Source organism: Crassostrea angulata, chromosome 10 (genome assembly GCF_025612915.1).
Source record: "Crassostrea angulata isolate pt1a10 chromosome 10, ASM2561291v2, whole genome shotgun sequence".
Taxonomy (NCBI): Eukaryota; Metazoa; Mollusca; class Bivalvia; order Ostreida; family Ostreidae; genus Magallana; species Magallana angulata.
The window spans coordinates 24,771,746-24,792,365 of NC_069120.1; the positions used below are offsets into that span (position 1 = coordinate 24,771,746).

The following is a 20,620-nucleotide window of genomic DNA, read 5'->3' on the forward strand; positions in this document are numbered from 1 at the left end:
GAAAAAAGGGCCATCAGTTTCAGATGTCTGAAAATTTCCAATTACAATAGATCGTTATAAAGAACTATAATATAACACCAATAATCCTGTTAAGTCGGTGTTGATCAAATTCTAGTCTCTACAAATGCCGGGGGGAGAATTCTCATTCAGCAATCTGAAACAGTCTATTTAAAATTCAAATTAGCAGAAAAAAAGACGAATGATAAATTAGATAAATAAAATATAGGTAGATGGAATATTTCAATGGTGCTCATACTAATGCCATGGATACTTCTACCCAATGTTGGTATACAAGATTGATGCAACATCGGGAATCCTCCAACAAGCCTACAAGATGGCGGTCGTCCTTCGAAAAAAATAATAATATCCAGTTCTTGGAATAATTTAGGGTTAAAGTTGAATGCCCTGTTACGTCTCATCGGACAGCGCCAAAAACACGTGCATATGTTTAAAACGTCGACATAACGCAAGTATTCCGTTAAGGTGGCTCACTACACCGTGAAATATTTTCTCAAATCAGCAGAAAAGTACTTGATTATGATAGATATCATAATGGATAAGAAGTATTGAAGTCTAATAGGCAAAAAATGTGCAATTTTGGATGAAAAATTGCATTTTCAAAAATTTAATTCAGTTAACGTGAAAAAAAAACCTCCAGGCGGATTCGAACTCATGATCTGCGGTTCAGAAGCCCAATATCTTTATCAACTGAGCTACGACGATATACAACCCAATAGAACGATATTAATAAACAGTTAAACAAAACATTTAAATCGCCATCTTGTGACGTAGTGTCTCAAAAAGTATAAGTGTAGGTGTAGTGAGGCACCTTAAACCACTGTTATAGGCTGAAAAGGATAACAATCGAGCAATCACCGAAAACGCCCCGTACAAGCAATGGTCAACTAACAGACCCTATACCTTTCGAATTATGAACAAGTATCAGTTAAGACCAGAACAAGTATTTGTCTTGCTGGGATTCAGGTCCAACGGAGACCGTTCAAGTACAAGAAAAAAGCACATGAATTCCTTACAAAACGCACGGAAACGCAAAGTCACCGTACTTTTTAAACAAAAGGCCCATGGGCCAAACGCTCACATGGACAAGAGCTCCTTGTATCATTCTATTTCAATTTTTTAAACATTTTCCCTGTATATTTCTATATTTCTCTGTTAAACTTTGAATCCTTTTGATTCAAGATTTTAACAATTTAAAATCTACATTATTTAACAGTATTTGCATCTCAAAAATTGTAGCATTGTAGTTTTTGAGAAGAATTTTTTTAAACATTTTCCTTATATATTTCTGTTAAACGTTAAACTCTTGGAGCCCTAGTATTAATCTGGTGGTCAAAGAAAGTGGGCGCTTAAGATGTACATTCGGCAGGAATCTGGGCGCACAAGGAGAGTGAAAATTTCATCAATCAATTTTAAACTTTTTTCGAATTCTAACCGTTATTTGGTTTCTGTTGATGTGGAATGAGTGGAAAAATATTTGTAATGCAAAAGGTTTTATCATAATATGGGTCTAAATATAGTAACACGATGCAATTCATCCAAAATCCTACTTATTTACAACTGTTTTTAAATGATTTTGTTGTCTCTGGGTCTTCCCTCCACAAATTTGAAACGTGTCAAGATAACACATTTCAACATTAAAAAAGTCGCTTTTTAAAAAAAGATGGAGAGATGACCCAGAGATGACTAATTATGTACTTTTTAAAATTATTTTTTGAAGGATAAAAAACAAAGTCCATTGATATGACAGTGTTGTTCCAAACAGTACTTTACATCGCATATTGACAAGTATCGCATGGCTCAGTGGTTTCGTACTGGATTAGTGAATATAAACATGCAGTGTTTTGGGTTCAAATCCAACTGGTGGTCTTTTTTTTTTTTTAAATTAAAACTATTTTGTTTTAAATGTTTGTTATTATAACATAATGTTGAATTATAATACACCGGTATATTTTAATTTGTCGTAATTGATTTCTAGATCTGCTGTATGAACACTATTTTCTTTTCTTATTACTAGATTTTTAGGATATACACAATATAACTTCATTAAAATATGTTTGCATTAACATTTCCAACTAGTTATCGGTTTACTTCTCATTGCCATTTTTTGAAAGCTTTTGAGTTTTTTAATAACCGGAATAGCCATGTGCTTCAACTCTCAACATAATATATTTTTGTTGAAACCTGTACATAGCCTTTCGAGGTTATAGACATTTAAATCCCAATTGATTCGTGTCGAGGATTCCTGCAAACTTACAATCTTGTGCGCTCACTTTCTTTTAACAATTTAGAATCTACATTATTTAAGGAATCCCTTTAATTTGGGCCCCATTATTAGCCCTGGGGTCACGATTTTAAAATTTTAACGATTTTAACAATATAAAATCTACATTATTTAACAGTGTTTGTATTTCACAAATTGTAGCATTGTATTTCTTGAGAAGAAGATTTTAAAATAAATTTCCTTTATATTTCTACAGTATGTTAAACTTTGAACCCCTCTTGAGACCGCAGTATTGGTTTGGGGTCACAATTTCAACAATTTAAAATCTTCACTTTATATAAAAGCATTTTTGTAAATATTGGCACTTCTGGTGCAGTGGTTCTTATGAAGAGGATTGTTATAAGACACATCACTGTTTCGCAATTATTCAATTAGTTCCCTGTTTAAAAGGGTGTTGTCCTTTATTTTAACAATTTAGAATCCCTTTCTCAAAAGGATGCTTTTTACTACGTTTGGTTAAACGGCTTAGGGGTTCTAAAGAAGAAGTGAAAAGTTTACAGACAGACGGACGGACGATGGACAACAGGTGATCAGAAAAGCTCATTTCAACCTTCGTCGCAGATGACTAAAAAGCGGAAAACTTAGTCCGGAATAGTCCGTCGTTAATTAGTTTTAACCTTAATTAATTAAGGCCGGACAGAACGTACTACATGTATAGCGATATTTCTAAGACATTAAACGTATAAATCGCCCAATGAGACACTGATAATAACTGCTCGCAAAAATACGTCTTTTATTAAAATATAGATTTCGCAATCTGTTCGAAGTCAGTAGGCGTTATCACTGAATTGTGGCAGGGAAATTTTTTTATAGTATTCTGGACTGGCAAGGTGACAAGACAGTTAATAGTTTAAATCATTACCGACACTTTTGTTGTTGTCAGTATTATTCAATCATACTTTCCATGGTCGATTTATATATAAAAGTTTAGGTTATCGAAGGCAGTTGTTTAGTTATTCGAGTTATCTTAGTTAATAATTAAGAAATAGTGAAAATCTTATAATGAAGTGTGGCGAAAATATTTTGAAAATGCTGACATTTATAATTTTTTAACCACCAACTTAGCAACAATACTTTTTGCTGAAAGAATACAGTATTGATCAGTCAATATGTGACTAATATATTAACCAACTTGCAACCACAGATCATAAAACAGTGTCATGCACACTTAAAACATCTTTATTAATCTTACAATAATAGGTTAACTGCGACAGTCAGTAGTTTTAAATATTACTTTGATTTTATTTTTAAATCAAAGCCCAGGTAATTGAATTTCATACAGTTGGCACTGATAATCGGCGGTGTACGGCCTCAATCGCTGGTGTAGACCAAATAATGATGATAGACATTACTCGGATTATTACTGCACTCTGTACACCATTAGTGAAAAAAGAGCTTTGGTTGGGGGGAATCTACCTTTGATTTCAACATTTCTCTCCAAACATCGAGCAATGTGGGGTTGAAAATGGCGTACTTGACGAACAGTTAATTCCTCTGCATAACGAAACCCATACGTCCATCACTTCATTCAAGCCTTTGATGACCCAATATCTGTTCCAGATTTGCTTATCACTCGCCGAAGAAGTATACATTACCCCAAAATGTTTATTTAACATGTGTTTTAATTTGTAGGTTGAAAGCCTCTTAAACAATTCGTGAATGCGCGTTCGCGGTCAAAGGGAAACTACTCACAATAAGATCAAAACAAACACAAGGGCGGATCCTTTCATTTTTCAAACAAATTAACTGCAGTAATCAAAGCTGTTGATTCGACCTCTATTATATGTTTACTAGTCTGTTTTACTGAGCAGAGCTTCCTTTTCGTGAAATACGCATATGCTGAAGACATCGATATATGGGCGCCAGGCGCTCGTACTCAAGTTCAAATGACTGCAAAATTCCAGGAATATCGATGGTGAATGAGGCGTTAAAATTTAGTGCATGGAATCGTATAATTGATACGTACATACTGATAACAACTGGTGTTTGTATATCAAAATAAAAAAAAAATATGTTATTTTAAAAGACTTCAGTGACATTTCATCATATCGAGATTGTTTTTTTCAAGTACGACGTAAAACAATCCTATTAAACTTTTCATCACTGTACGTTGGAAATCATGTTCAAATGTATTTATAACTTTTCGCGAAAATGTAGTAGCGAGGTTTGTACATACATTAAAATACTGTATAGCAATTACAGTCTACGGAAAGTTGTAAATTGAATGCCTCATTGGTTTGAGCCACATGATGCTGTACAAATAGCTCCACGAGAAAGTTGGGTTTATATGAACCGTGGACCGACAACCCAAATTTCCCGTGAGCTAGTTCTGCAGTAGTCCGAAATATCTGACGTTTTTCTGGCTTTTTTAACGATTTTGATATTTACTTGCCAGGAAAACATGGCAAGTAAATATCAAAATCGTTAAAAAAGCCAGAAAAACGTCAGATATTTCGGACTAGTTCTGCAGATAATATAATGTCCCATCGAAGCATCTTACTATGTATGTCGTTGATTTTCATTACTTTATAAATTCTTTATTTTCTATCGACAGTGGCTATTGTACAAAACAACACATTTTGCATGCTTTTATAATAGAATACCAGTTGCAAGGGGGGGGGGGGGTGGGTAAATGGTTTAAAATGCAACGGAAAGGAAGAAAATGTGACAGACTAGACCAGATTTCAAATCCCAAACTCAAGACAGACAAAATTCAACCCATCGCGTTGATTGTAACTACAGTAGTGCGTATGTCTGTGTGCGAAGGGGGTGGGGGGGGGCTGGTTAAAGAAACGCTTTATAATTATATTGTACGGTAACTTATGATACATGCTTTTCTAAACAACATGGAAAAGGTGATCATTTCATGGGAAAGAGGGGTTGTGGGTGTCCTGTGTATATTCCTATCTTATATTTAATAACTTTACTATAAATTATTATTTTGCACAGTGTTAAAAAAAAAGGAGATCAAACAGCAAAATTCAAACTAGTCTGTGAAATTTATCATAATATAATAGGTATATCAAGTGAGATGAGCGGTGGGGGGGGGGGGGTATCCAAGTTATATGCCTGTTTTAAAAAAAACATGACTTATCTTTAAATTTTACTGAAAACTTAAACTTTTTCTAAAGTGGTTATATATGTATATCATTATACTCAATTTTTGAACATCCAAAAAAAAAACAACAAAAAAACCAACACAGATGAATAAATTGTTAACATATATTTGTAAACTTGCATAATATAGATTATAAGTATTCTAAATATATATAATTAGTATATGTATATGTATATATAAATGATTCATATGACAAAAATGATTACATATATCTTAATACACAACATCTGATTGCTGTAGTGAGGCAAAATATCCCAGCCATTCAACACTTGTAGTGTATTTTTTAAAAAAATACTATTTCGAATAGTACTGTATATTTGATCCAGACAAACATTTGCTCACTCACTCACTCAATACCAAGTAAGCAAAGCAGACATAACGAAGCATCGAACCACTCAGCAGTCAAGTAAAGTTGTCTCCCTTTTAACAGCTGATGACATCACGATAGTTGTTCTAAATGGTTCACAGTAGTTATAATTGGCTCATTTAAATATTTAAACTGATGTTCGGGGTACATTCTCCAGCTTTATATCTTACAAAATTATATAGCCTTTATTTAAGGGGACTATCGAATGAGATCTGAACGTAAAAGCAGGTTCTATATCAATGTTTTTTCTAAATGGTAGATTATATTTCCCAAGAAAAGTGCTTGCTACTTCAAGATTTTCCCACCATATAGCATTCATTCTATTTCTCAACAACTATAGCTACAGCTCTTCCAGAAGACACAACATTAAACAAAAAAAAATTAAAAAAATCAAAAAAATAATTTCTAAAATCTTTTGATATTTCATGAAGTTACTTTGATTAAGAATAGAACACAGACACTATGACATATTATACATTCATATTCATACAGTTGTCAAAAAAAATGGACGATTATACAGTAATATCAAGAGTATGATAAAAATATTATGGCAAGGTCATCATGTTACATGGTACTTGATGAAATAGAATTAATTGTTCCATTGGCTTGATGGCTCGTAGACTTGACATCCATCATTCTGACACTGGTTTCATGAATGTTCATACACAGGGTACTTTCATATGCCCTCCTTGTCTGATCTTTTCTGTGTATATCTAAGTCTGTGTGTACCCTCAAGCCTGGTATACCGCTGGGTCACCTGCAATTATGAACAGCAAAAGTGGATATACATATATCATCATAGAATTCAAACAATAATCTCCAATTGTAAGACGTAAAGCACTGCAAAACATGGCTATAAGAAAGTTTGCACATTCTAGCTTTTGCATGCTACATACTACTTATTGAGTTACAAAATACCAGGAATTTATCATTTTTCAATCAAAAGTAAAATTTTAAGTCATTTTGATATGCGTTACAAATTAGTGAATGTAGAGATTTAATACAATGACTAAATGTCTGATGACATCACAAAACCATCTACTTCCCCCCTTGCTGTACCTCCATATCCTGTATTATCATATCCAATCTCGGGCATCGTGGCCACGCCCCTGTATGAGGCGCCTGGAGAATAGGATCTCATGCTGAAGTTATCATACGGACCTGGAGCAAAGGACTGATTATACAGAGACTGCTTATCCATCATTACTGGTGCTCCAGTGTACTCTGTTTGCCTGGGATATTTTTCTGGCCTCCTGAAAAAAAATTGTGCATGATATTATTGAACTGGATATATATGGTAAACATTTTCTACTGAATTGAAACCACCCATGGGCATTTGAGTTTCAACCAATTTTGCTAGAAACCTGGATTGGAAGAAATGCTACTGTGGATGAAATTTGTGAAAAATTTTCCACCTAGAACTAAACTAACATTATATATTAGTAAGCTAGTCTGGATAATGCTACTATCGATGAAATGTTTGAATAATCTTCCTCTGAGTTACTTACTAACAAACTTATTATTGATAAATCGCTAGGAAATCATGCCACTGTGAATAAAATGTTTCAGATATCTATGCCGTGACCTGAGACCTGACCTACTTGTGACCCCAGATAAAATCACGGGGGTGGGGGGGTGGGGTAGGTTGGTAGGTAAAATGTTAGGAGAGCTAACTTACTTGCGAGCTCTGACCACACAGCAGACGATCAGGATGGCCAGAATCATGAGGATGGCTCCGGCTGTGACTGAAGCAATGATCACAGTCTCATTCTGTTTCTGAGACTGCTTACTGGGGTCTGCAAAGGAGTTCAGCAAAAAATTACAACTCACATACATTGTTACAGAAAAGGCCCGCTGCACACCAGATAAGTAATTAGGAGAGCATATCTTCCTTCAGATACAGAGTATTACTTTGCTTCATGTTGTTCAAAGTTTTGGAGTTGTAAATGGAGAGTCATTTCATATTGTAATGAATAATGCACAAAAGTATACCCTGTATTTGACCATAGTGTTTAAAGTTTTGAAGTTGATAATATAAATTTTATTATTTATTTATGATTAATACTTTTTGAAATGATTATTAAGGGAGAATTGCATATCATTATGATCTAGCCTTCATGGATGTGATACATACCTAATCGTACTTCACACTGGGTGCCTGTGTATCCTTTATTACACTGACAGGATAGCTTAGGCGACTTGATACAAGACCCATATACACAGTAGCCCAAATCACACATATCTACAATAGAAGTATATACACATGATTAAATGAAGTACATGCACATATAAAATAGAATGCAATTTTTATTCAATTTTTTCACTCTGCGTGAAAACACATTCAGAAACTCAAACATCACAACATCCTAGACCAACAGACCCTATGTAAAGTTCAGTGTGTGAGAAATTTTATTACATGTACATGTATTACTAGCTCATGTATCAATGAATGACGGAAAAAAAAAAACATGAGAAAAAACTAATATATAATTGTCAGTGGTTCATCAAACAAAAGTTTTTCACTCTGTACAACTTGACAGTTTCAACATGCATTGATCCTTACTCCAAAAATAAATGCATTATAATTTAGTACAACAACTTTGTGACTGCGAGAAACTTACGAGTACAGTTGGTGCCGTCTCCTTGGAAGTCCTGGTTACAGGTACAGGTAAAGCCGTTGGCGGTAATGGCGCATGTGGCTGCTGAGTGGCAGTTGTGGTATTCTGGGGCACATAAGACTGAGGGAAAAAATATCATTTATATGCTTACTGTACATCAATGTTATTTTCTGAAATCTTATTATTGCATAAATAAGATTATAAATTAATGTATGAGACATTTTTCATTAATCAAAATAGCTTTACTCTTGTATCTGTTTATCTCCTACAAAATTTTTTTCGTAGAAAGTCATAAATGTTAACAAAATTACAGATGTATACACAGATTTAAGTTAAGGTTATACAAATTTCTCCCACTGGTCTGTTAAGAGATGTATTTATCAAATGTCTTTAAACAGTTAATTTCAGGTATTATATTTAATATTTTCACATACATTTACACTCTGATATGCTTGTGCTGCCTCTACGATCGGTGAAGTAGCCTGCAGTTCCACATGGCTTGCAGTTTTCCGATCTTGGCTGATCTTGGTATGTTCCATTTGCACAAAGTTTACAATTCTGACCCGTTTTATCAAAGTACTGTCCAGCATTACAGTTAGCTGTGATAAAAAGATAACTAATTGTTGCTTATCCATCACTTTAATTCTACACGCGCATAATGAACTACTAACCAATCTTACAGTTATGACCAATTTTGACCATGAAACTAAAATTGACCTAAATTAACTTTTGACCTTGACCTCTAAGGTAACTAAGTATGGTGTTATACATTCCCTTGATCATAAAAATCTAAGGATCAACCATCATAATTGTATCTTCTATAAGCAATCCCCAAAATCCTCCCCAAAAATATTACAAGTACATTGTTGTTCACAGAAAAAACAAAGAAATCATCCTTTCAAGTGCAGATCGAGATTAATGTATATGATTTCAGATACATGTACATAATAAAACTGAAAACAAAGATTGCTAATTGATGGAATGGTTGATCATAATAGACTTGTACATCGACTTACTGATGCTGCAGTTAGCCATGGATGTGGCTCCAGTGCCTGCTGTGGTGAGCCCTGTGGAACATGGTTTACAGTCGAATCCCTCCGACTTGTCTCTGTATGTACCGACAGCACAGTTCATACACACACCCTGTGACTCGTACTGTCCAGACGGACAGTCTCCTACAAAAACAGAGAAGAAAAGTAAAGAATTTACTTCATAATGCAGAAAATGTCCATAATATGCTAACACAAATAGAACATTGGCCAATAAACACCTGCAGGTTATATAAAACAGCATACGGGAAATGATACAAAATTATAATACAAAAGTTGATAATAAGCTTAAAACTAGTTTTGTTCCTGTTAGCGGATTGTTGTTTTTTTTTCGACAGAGATGGTAACACTAATGAGCAGGACCTTTAATCATATTAAAAGAAAATTCTTAACTTGTGCTCTTTGAAGTATACACTTAATACAATATCCATCAAATTTATTAGCTTGCATATAAAAAAAAATTACACTTGGTACATCATGTACTAGGTGCCGGTAAAAGCTATAGCATAATATTCTGATCCTTAAAATTTCACTTTTAAACAAAGAATGTTTTGATAAATAAGTTTGGTTCACTAGCTCTTTCGTCTAAAGATCTAAAACTGAGCCATACTTTTGGTAGGGTGACTTACTTATACAATCATTGCTTGTGGTTGATCCAGTCTGTTTGGTAGTGAATTCCAGTGAACAGTTTGAGCAGGAATCCAGCCATTTAACATTGTTGTAGGTGCCAACAGGACAGTTAGTACAGACATTGGTTGATGGATTCCTATACTGTCCAGGTACAGTGCAATTCTCTATAAATTTACAAACACAATACAAACTCAGCAAATCACAGAACAAAATGAACTTTTATCAAAATCAAATTCTGCACTAGCTGCTTTAAAATCCAGACTGCGTGTACAAATGCAAAGAGCATTTAGAGTCAGTGTTTGTTATGAAAGTTTCCACTCACTGACTGTACATGCGGTTACACTGGTGGCTCGCTCGCCTGGCGTGATGAAATCGACAGGACACATCTGACAAGTGATCTGAGAACGGTCAGTTTTGTCTCTGTAGTAGCCCCGCTCACAACCAATGCAGTCTTTCTCCACTGGGCGGTACTGCTCACCGGATAGACAATCCACTGTTCAAGGACAGAATTACTTTAAAATCAATTGAATTTGTGGCACAGAGTTTGAGAATTTCTGTATTGATCAAACAAAAACTAGAGTTTTGGCATAAACATTATGAAATAACTGGGATGTGATTTTAAGAAAATCAAAATTTTAAACTTCCAGTAATTCAGTATTCTACAAATAGTAAAATTAAATTGGACAAATTTTCCTCTATAAAAACTAAATTCTACTTACCCACACAGTCGGACACATTAGTAGCACCCTGTTTCTGAGTAACGTAGCTGGTGGGACACTCTATGCAGGAACTCTGCCATTTCTCTGGCTGATATTTGTCATAGGGACACTTCTCACAATTATTGTTGGTCAGGTAGTATCCAGGATCACAGGCAGCTGAAGGATTGAATATGTAGTAATATCTTAATGATGCATAATACATGGAATTATGTAATACAACATGTATCTTGTACCCATTATAGTAGTTTTGGAACTCCATTTGAAGCACTCGAATCACTGTATGGTTATGCAAACTTAAGCAGTTTAATAATATAATTGGCGTATAACTACATAGTTTAACTCTGATATGTAACTAACATGTATCTATATCTACAGGTAGGTAAATTATGCTTTAAGATGTTTGTCTTAATGAAATAATCATATAAATCTGACGAAACACTAAGCTTTGCCGACAACCCCATATGCATGTTGCCACTCCCTTGATGAGTCCATCCAATTTCTTATAAACTCCACTTAACTCTCAACCTCATTCGCTTCATACAGTCACATTATACATGACCAGTGTTCAATAAAGCCCAAAAGGTTTAATGGTATTCCGTAAATGGGGATGAGAATCTAAAAATAATTTTATGTGGCCTGAGAAGAGCAAGCTTTGTGTCAAATTTTAGCTTCTAGCATTTCCATAAATACAAGACATGATACCGACAGAATTTAGCATTTTTGAAACAATGACCTTGAACTTCCTCAACTGACCTTGGGTCAAGGTCATGACACACCCTTTGGTCATAAGCAATATTTGTGTGAAGTAAGAACATTCAATGCTTCTCCATAAGAAAGATATGGACCAGAAGAGAATTTTGCATTCTTCTGCCAGACAGACGGACAGATGGACAAGGTGATTCCTATATACCCCCAAAACTTTGTTTGCAGGGGGTATAATTAAGACACTTTGAAATGTAAATATTAACACATACAGTAATTAGGTAAAGAAGTACACAACACTTTTTAAACACTTACGGACAGTACAATTGGCTGCATTTTCTGTTCCTTCTTCAGAGGTTATGAAACCTGTGGGACATTCTTTACAAAGGGCAGCTGCATACTCAGCTTTATAGAATCCTATCTTACACTTCTCACATTTTCCATTGATGTCTTCATACCCTGGACTGCACTGCACTGTAGTGAAAAATTCTAAACAATTTATGTACTGTAATGTTGTGTATACTGCACAAATATTGACTGGGATTGAGGGGAACATTGATTATTTTAGCCTCCACGGGACAAAATATTGCCAGACGCGAAGCGGAGGGTGTATATAATGGTCTAAAGGAGGCTCATATAATCATTGTTGCCCAAAATTACAGTTAGCAATTGTTTCTTATATTGAAAAAATTCAAGAAAGGATTTGAAAAGAATTTGTTTTGATTTTCTCTGCTCTGCAAAGAACTCACAAGTTCATTTTTATGCTAAATATCCTCAGCATAGAGTGGTCTCCCGTGACATTTTGCTGCCTATACAAATAATACTACATATGTTCTACTGTTATGCTAGTACACTGCCGTCCCTTGTTAAAATTGCCTATTGTGATGTCACCTTGTTTTGAAGACGCGAATAATCATATGCATTCAATTGATATGGTGGATATGTTCTCTAGATATTATTCCTAGCTCGGCAAGATAAAAAAAAATATTTACTGGTCAATGTCTTTCAGGTAAGCTAATATTTCAATTGACTATTCATTTGAAAAGAGTTATATATAGATAATATACCGGTACATGTACTACTGAATGTAACAGTGAGTTTATTGTATTAATTGTATATACAGTATACACTTTCCATACCACAGTGACATTTTTAAATCAGATTGATTATGGTAACAGCCTTTATCAGAAAACAAGAGACTTAGGGACCAAATCGCTCACCTGAGCAAATATAAGCCACAACTGTGATTAAATCAACTTTCTGATATCAAATACAAAATATTTGGTCATTTTTGTAGAATAGATATCTTGTTTAAAAAGATTTTCAAAATTTTCTCCACATATTCTAATGTTAAATATTGAGCCCCTTTTATTGTAACAGTTTCAGTTTTTTAAAAAGATTTTTCTCCATTTGTTCCTTTATTGTACAAAGTTTGTACTACAAACCCTCCATTTGTGACCCCAACCTACCTCATTGATAGTAATATAAATAAATTTGAATCTACACTACCCTAAGGATGCTTCCACACAAGTTTCAGCTTTTCTGTCCAAATGTTTTTCGAGAAAAGATTTTTGAAAAAAATATGTCTTCAAATTTTTTTATGTACTGATAAAATAATAAACCCCATATTATGGGCCCACACAACAGTAAAATTTGGATATACTCTACCTGAGCATGCTTTCACACAAGTTACGGTTAAGAGATATTTGTAAAAATGCCAACAAATTTTTCAATAATCTAAATTATCTCCCCTTGAAAGAAGACATGGGTCTTCATTTTAACAAACTTAAAACAATCATACATAAGAATGCTTTGCGCCAATTATATATTGTTAACTCTGGCCCAAGTGAGCTAAAATCTGTGGTAACAAACATTATACTGTGCAACAACAAAAAATCCAACTTCAATTAATTCTAAACTGTAAACAGCCCAAGGCTATGATTGAAATTGCAAATAATAATCTATTATATATCCAAAAGTTAGAGAGTTCTTGCACAAAACTCACACTGGCACATATTCAGGGAGGAAGCTCCAGTCGTCTCAGTTGTTTTGTCGGTGGGGCATTTAATACAAGATGTCTGCCACTGAGTTGGTTGATAGTAGCCCGTAGCACATTGCTTGCAAGTGTTGGAAACAGTATCACGATAATTTCCAGCCGAACAATTAGCTAGGTTAAACAAAAACAAAAAATGTTGAATACTCTGAAATACAACAACTGTCTACAACATTATCTAATGACTCAGCGGTTAGTTAGACATAAAATGTTTTTAAGAGTGCAATTGATTTACCAATGTTGCAGTCGGACTGCGAGATTGAGCCATTGTTTGCTGTGATGAACTCTACTGGACACAGGGTACACTCGGAGAATTTATCCACGTTGTTGTCTTTGAAATAACCTATCGTACACTTCATACAAACTCCCCCTTTCTTCTCTTCACCAGATGAACAGAATGCTAAAAATTTTCAAAAATTGAAAATCAAACTCAATTTTAAGTAGACTGAATAAAAAAGTAAAGCATATGTTAACATTACAAAGAAGGTCTAACATTTAGAGACTTCTGAGATGATTTTCATATATGTTTAGATACATATGTCTATCAAGAATGGCTGGCCTTACTTTCACAGTCAGTTGCTTTGGTGGAGTTGACATCGCGGGTGAAGGTGTTGGCTGGACAGCTAATACAGGATGTCTGGTAGGGCTGAGGCTGGTACTGACCCCTCAGGCACCCATCACACCCTGTGTCTCCTGTCTGTCTCTTTGTTCCAGCTGGACAGTCTCCTAACACACCCAAATAAACTCAATTAGTTCACAACTTCTGTATCGTGTACCATACAGATAGTTCAAAACATGGATTAGATTTGAAAGAGAATATTATAATGGTTGTTTTGGGAGGCGAACTATGTCAATTTCAGATATTTAAAAATGGAAATTTTCTTCCTTCTGCAAGAAGATAGATGTCACAAAAGAAAAAAACCTGCAATTTATCATGCTATCACATGTATTAAATCGGGCATTTACTTACGAACTGTGCAGTCAGCTACATCATCTGAGCCTGTGGTAGGGGTGACGTAGTTCTCAGGACACCGGGTACAGTTGTTGAATTTGTAATCAGTGTTTGTCTTGTAGTACCCAACCGGACAAACTTCACAGGTCTGACTTTGTTCATTGCGAATTTTTCCAGATTCACAAAACACTAGAAAAATTAAGGCCTTTTCTTGAAACTTGAAGATTTTTACTATACAACAATAACAGTAGGTATTGGATTGAATGTACTGTACGTCCTCAAAATTAGGATACTGTAGATTCCGTATTTTATGTGTGTACTAAATTCAGTGATTCAACCGTTTTCCATCAAATCGCGAGAATATAAAATTGCGAATGCCAAATTTTTATCACAGTTCAAGTATAGTCAAATCTCTCCGAAAATAAAAAGTGATATTTTAAAATTTGTGAGATGTGCTTCTTGCAATTTTATGTGGATATTAATTCCTTGTGTTTAATTAGGAATGTACAGTATCGAACACATATCATTCTAAATAGATTGGATTGCTGCCATTTTGAGGGAGAAACCTCTTGTATATTTAATGGTTTACTCAATTGAATAGATAATTACAGTATGTTTCTGAATCCTAGCTATGGATGGATTTGAGCCATACTGTAGATTCTTAATTAAACGCGAGGAATTAATATCCACGTAAAATCGCGAGCAACACCCATCGCGGATTTAAAAATCTCACCATTATTTTTTTTTTTAGAGTTGAGAACTATAAGAAATAAGGATAAAAGTTCCGCGTTCGCGATTTTATATCCTCGCGATTTGATACAAAACAGCGGTATTGCGGAATTAAGTATTCGTGTATTAATATAAGGAATTTACAATATTTGATGTTTATACCTTTACAGTCTGTGGGCTGGGTTGAGGCAATCTGATAAGTACTATATCCACTACTACACATAGTACAGTTCTCCTGATCAGCCTGAGGTTGGTAGGTGCCATAGGGGCACGGATCACAGCCGTCTCCTGTTGCATTGGGCCGGTAACCAGCACCACAACGGACTATAAAGAAGAGAGAGTGAAAGATGAAGAATAAAAAATGATCCATCAATGCTCCAAATCATTAAAGATTTTAATTTTTAGAGACAAAAAAACATAAAAATTTGTAAAATGGTCAAAGATACATGAATAACCATAATTTATTTTCAGTCAATATCTTTCTCATGTGTGACAATGTAAATTTTGTACATGTAGTTCCAAACGCAATATCATAAAGGTCTATTTTGACTGACACAGTAAGAAGTCAAATCCCCCCTACTTATTGCATATAATACATGTACCCGGTACTTACAAATAGAGCAGTCATTAATGGAGTCTGATGCTGTTGTGGGTGTCAGTTTGCCCCCTGGGCAGGGAGTACACTTGCTGGTGGGGTCCACAGTGTTGTCTTTGTATGTACCCACAGGACAGTTCACACAGGTCGGGGTACCAGTGCTGTTGTTAACCTCCTGACCACTTTCACAGAAGACTGAAAAGAGCATTAAAATCAGAGCAAAACATAGCTAAGTAATCAAAGACTACAGTGCTCAGCAAGACAAGGCATTACCTTTGTGAGACCATCTTTATCGTATTTAATTAAAATCATATCTAATGATCTTTATAACACAATTGTATTGTACACAATGAAACCAATACAAATGATACCTTTCTCCTTATATTTACAGATCATACCAGTTGACCTAGGTGCAGATATCAGTTGACCTAGTTCCCTTGCAGATCAGTACAACTGGCCTAGTTTCCTTAGAGATTAGAATAACTGACCTAGTTTCCTTACAGTTTGGTGAACAGCTGATCTGGCTATACTTACAGATACAGTCTGACTTTTGGGTTGAGGCATCATTCATTGTCATGTATCGCACTCCGCCGCAGGATTTACATGACGTCTGCCACTTCTCGTCCTGATAGGTGCCCTTCTCACATCTAACACACGTTCCAGGCTCACCATCTCTTTTGAAGCCTTGGAGACAAGATGCTGTAAATAGAAAATTAAAAAAAAACATTTTCATAAAAATTTAAAATAAAAATTTTAACATTTGTACAATACATGCATGTACATCACTTTATAATCTTAACAAATTCAATGAACCCAACTTAATTGAAAAAGAAAGAGGTAAATAATCATCTAACCCTAAAGACTTATCTAAACATTATAGCAAATTAATTTTCATCTTTTATCTAAGTTCCTTTTGACATTAGTTAAGATGGCAATATCTAGCAAGGAATTGAATCAACTTACTTAGAGAGCAGTCGGTTGCTTTGGTGGAGCCCCTTGCTGCTGTTGTTTTGTCTGAGGGACAGGCCACACACACGGCTGGCGTGCCCAGTACTCTGTATGTACCAATGGCACACTGTACACACACTCCATTGGAGGACAGCTCATACCCTGGGTTACAGTCATCTGCAGAATTCAATTCAAAATGTGTGATATCGAGACTTTCTGCTTTAAATATACACCATATCAACACAAAGTAGACTTATCAAAAAATCTTCCGTATTGAAATATTACCACTTTCTCGAAAAAAAATAATTCTAGACTACTACAGTTATTGCCTAGATCAAAGAAATGCAGCGGACATTATTCTCCAATATACCACGAACGTCATCAGTAAATTATCAAATCAGAAATACGTATTTGTCTTGCACTGATCATGAAAGTACAACTTCAAAATGTAAAAAGTTTTAAAACTATGTTAATTTCATGTGTTAGTTCAAGTCAAAACGATGTGTATTGCCTCAAATGTTTATTTTTAAGAGATCAATTATGCGGCTGTTCCTAGGACCTCCCTAGCACATTTTCAATGCATGTTTTTATGTAAAATATATAACGTTTAGTAGTAATATTCGTATAACGCCGAGGCTTTTATATTTCAAAACAACATTTCGAAACCGTGGGGTTATTCTGCAACATTCACTAAAACTCGTACTTTATTTCTTAAATCACATTCAAATGAACCAATATTACAAAAAGTCACAAATTTCTAAATGTAATTTACTGTAAAGGTACAAGTTACAGATGGTAATTCCTGTTTTGGTTGGCTTATATTGAGGAAATATTAATAATGATGTTAACAATGAACAATGAATAGTTTTAAAAATTTGTTTTCAAAAGCAAATTGCAGTTTTAAAAATAAAGGGTGTTTTCCTTTTAGCTTCCTTTTCATCCTTTTTATTTTCATTTTTCAAATTTTTCATTAGGCAGACAGAGTAGTGGTAAAAGTTTTTAAAAGGCTCTTAAACAAAGCAAGTTGACACATTTGCAGTTAATGCATGCACTTATTAATATCAATATATTCCATTTAATAAAGTAGTACGGATTACACATGTATACATATACACATTTTAAATATTACATACACCCCCCCCCCCCCCAAAAAAAAAAATAAAAAAAAATTAGAATCAATATTTATAAAAACATTTCAAAGTAACAGTACTAATAATTAATATAAGATGTTTCATTTTATGATATAGTTTACATAATATAAAAGCAAAGAGAGTGTTTCATATGATCATCATTTCTAAAATCTTTATTCATTCAGTATCAGTTAGTAGTTTCATTTTTGTGTGGATATCAAAAGATATTATCTTGGCAGATTTATCAAATATATATCAATCATATAGTCAAACAGCCTCGCCCAAAGACACAAAAGACATAATGGGCAGCTATATTTAACAAATTCATTTAGGTTCTAGCAATTTATACCAGTAAACTGAACAACAAATCATTATTTTCTATCTTAGACAATATACAGGTATTTGTTTGCACCTGATACATGTATTTTTTTAATTGTTCTGTAATGAAACTAAATATGGCTCTGTATTTTGTGTGATTTACTTAAAGTTGCAATATTACTGTGGCTCAAGTTAAAGTCCAGTTTAAGATTCAAGTCACTGACAAGTTTAGATTTGCATATTGGTAAATGCATGTGGTACGTGATTAAGAAATGAAATAACTTTTTTGATATAACGATTTAATACTTACTGTAGCACTCAGATGCAGTTGTAGAAGTGGTCCCTCGTGTGGTCTGACCCACAGGACATGGGTCACAGTAGAACATCCCAGACTGGCTCTGGTAGAAGCCCACCCCACAGGGATCACACCTTGTTCCTGTTTGATAGCGTCCAGGGTTACAAATAGCTGAAATACAAAATAAATATAAAGGACTATCCCAAGACAACAGGAAAGCAAAATGAACAACAAATATCTGTTAACTGAAAATGAACTTGAACATCAACTAATTCAATGCTGTATACAGGGAAATATTCGCCCATGTTTTATTTTTGCCCCTTGTGTCCCCTTTGATAGTTTGCAAATTTAAGACTGGACAAACTGAAAAGGCGGAACCATTTGAAAGTGTAGCATGGTGAGAAAAAAAACCATGAGGTATCTTTGTGTATTTTGACCTTGAAGTTTTGTTTTGGCACCATTGTATTCAAGATAATTAGTTTGACAGTATGTGTTATATCTATACCCAACAAAAGAGATATTTTGAAATTGGGACATGGAATAAAGATTGTTAACATTTGCCTTATTTTAATTGTCATTGACAAATAAAATATGAAGATTTGATGAATGATAGCTAGTAAAACAAATGATTCTATCGGGTATATAATCCTATTGTTTGAACAATATTAATGGACTGAGAGACACACATGCTTGATTTTCCTTCCTAAATCACAGTAATAAGAAAAATTTCTTCCCCAGTTACCGCACCCCCCCCCCCTTTTTCACATACAAATTTGTGTTAACCCAAAATGAATTTCAAATGAATGTGTTTAATTGATAGAATTGACAAAATCTGAAAAGAAAAAAAAAGAAAAGATGCATTTTGTATATAGGTACAGAGGTGGAATTGCTTACTAATGCGTACGTTTGCAGTCTGAGCTACTTGGGCTGGCTACAGTTGGTTTACAGTATTCAGTTATTGCAGATATTGGTTTTATTGAATAAGAATTAACAAGGCTTACCTTTGCAGTCTGAGCTGCTAGGGCTGGCTACAGTCTGTGTTGTGGATCCCTGGGGACATGGAGTACAGGAAGTCTGATCATCCTGATCCTGGTACGTTCCCACTGGGCAATCCTCACAAACAAGGGTACTGCTATTGAAGAAATTTCCTGGACCACACTTGACTATAAATGTTGAAGAAGTGGAAAATTTATGAAGAAAATCGGAAAACGATTACCCGCGGCATACACCTTTAAAAACCTAGCTTTCTGTATTGTGAAAGAGTCACATAAAAAATGGAGGTAAAAGAAGGAGATAAATAAGAGGTATAATTAAGAAAAATGCAAAATGGAGTTGTTGAACAGATTAAGAACTGTACCACAATAGCCATCCACCACTGTTTCTCCAGTAGGACAACTCTCTGACGAGTCAATAGTGAAGGAGTTCAGGTCAGGTGATCCATTCGGAATTGTTGTCTACAAAGTGCAATATATAAATATATCATGTACTTTATTGTTCACCCTGATTTGTATTAGATTTTACATTACATTAGTAACTCTTATAATCATAAAATAAAAGTGGCATAGTGACATATGACTTATATTAGTACCAGCTTTCTGAATAACCGCAACAGTTAAACTGGAGAGTCTAATGAATAAAACAGCAGTCCCCACAAACTCAGCGACACAAATTAATAACAGTGTATGCATTAAACAAATGATTTATATCAGCTTAAAAAAAATTAATACAGAACATCATCTTAGCATTTCCTGAAATGATAATCCAATGTTAATTTCCTAGCTGCATATTGATAGTACACTAAAAATGATATATAGGTACCTAACATACTCTGCGTATGAATTTGCAATATATTTAAGTATTTTCACCATTAATTTATCGAATGAAATCTCACCGAAAAGTCAAAAAGCTGGGACTCCAGGACACTTCTAGTCAGAATTTCCTCTACAGTTAAGGTCTCTGCAGGACTTGATCTAGTCAGTGTGGCCCTAGAGTGTAATGATAGTGTCAAAACTAAACAGAGCACATCATACACATGTACATTAGAACTATATAATGTCAGGTAGTTCAACAATGAAGAAACTCAATTAATTCAATG

General features: G+C 34.5%; 1 protein-coding gene across 1 annotated transcript in view; it reads right to left on the minus strand.

Moving 5' to 3' along the window:
• Positions 1-6,039: 6,039 nt before the first annotated feature.
• Positions 6,040-20,620, minus strand: part of LOC128165450 (uncharacterized) — a 61,281-nt gene continuing 46,700 nt past the window's right edge. Inside the window, exons 50-72 of the mRNA XM_052829993.1 lie at positions 20,417-20,510; positions 19,883-19,979; positions 19,527-19,688; positions 18,541-18,696; positions 16,798-16,959; positions 16,369-16,533; positions 15,853-16,029; positions 15,402-15,563; positions 14,529-14,699; positions 14,123-14,284; positions 13,794-13,958; positions 13,511-13,672; positions 11,821-11,979; positions 10,804-10,959; positions 10,407-10,577; positions 10,084-10,248; positions 9,422-9,580; positions 8,840-9,004; positions 8,409-8,525; positions 7,922-8,029; positions 7,466-7,583; positions 6,847-7,040; positions 6,040-6,544 (exon numbers count right to left, since the gene is read on the minus strand). Of these exons, the coding sequence (XP_052685953.1) occupies positions 6,519-6,544; positions 6,847-7,040; positions 7,466-7,583; positions 7,922-8,029; positions 8,409-8,525; positions 8,840-9,004; positions 9,422-9,580; positions 10,084-10,248; positions 10,407-10,577; positions 10,804-10,959; positions 11,821-11,979; positions 13,511-13,672; positions 13,794-13,958; positions 14,123-14,284; positions 14,529-14,699; positions 15,402-15,563; positions 15,853-16,029; positions 16,369-16,533; positions 16,798-16,959; positions 18,541-18,696; positions 19,527-19,688; positions 19,883-19,979; positions 20,417-20,510 (3,373 nt within the window). The 3' untranslated portion in view covers positions 6,040-6,518. The remainder of the gene's footprint in view (positions 6,545-6,846; positions 7,041-7,465; positions 7,584-7,921; positions 8,030-8,408; positions 8,526-8,839; positions 9,005-9,421; positions 9,581-10,083; positions 10,249-10,406; positions 10,578-10,803; positions 10,960-11,820; positions 11,980-13,510; positions 13,673-13,793; positions 13,959-14,122; positions 14,285-14,528; positions 14,700-15,401; positions 15,564-15,852; positions 16,030-16,368; positions 16,534-16,797; positions 16,960-18,540; positions 18,697-19,526; positions 19,689-19,882; positions 19,980-20,416; positions 20,511-20,620) is intronic.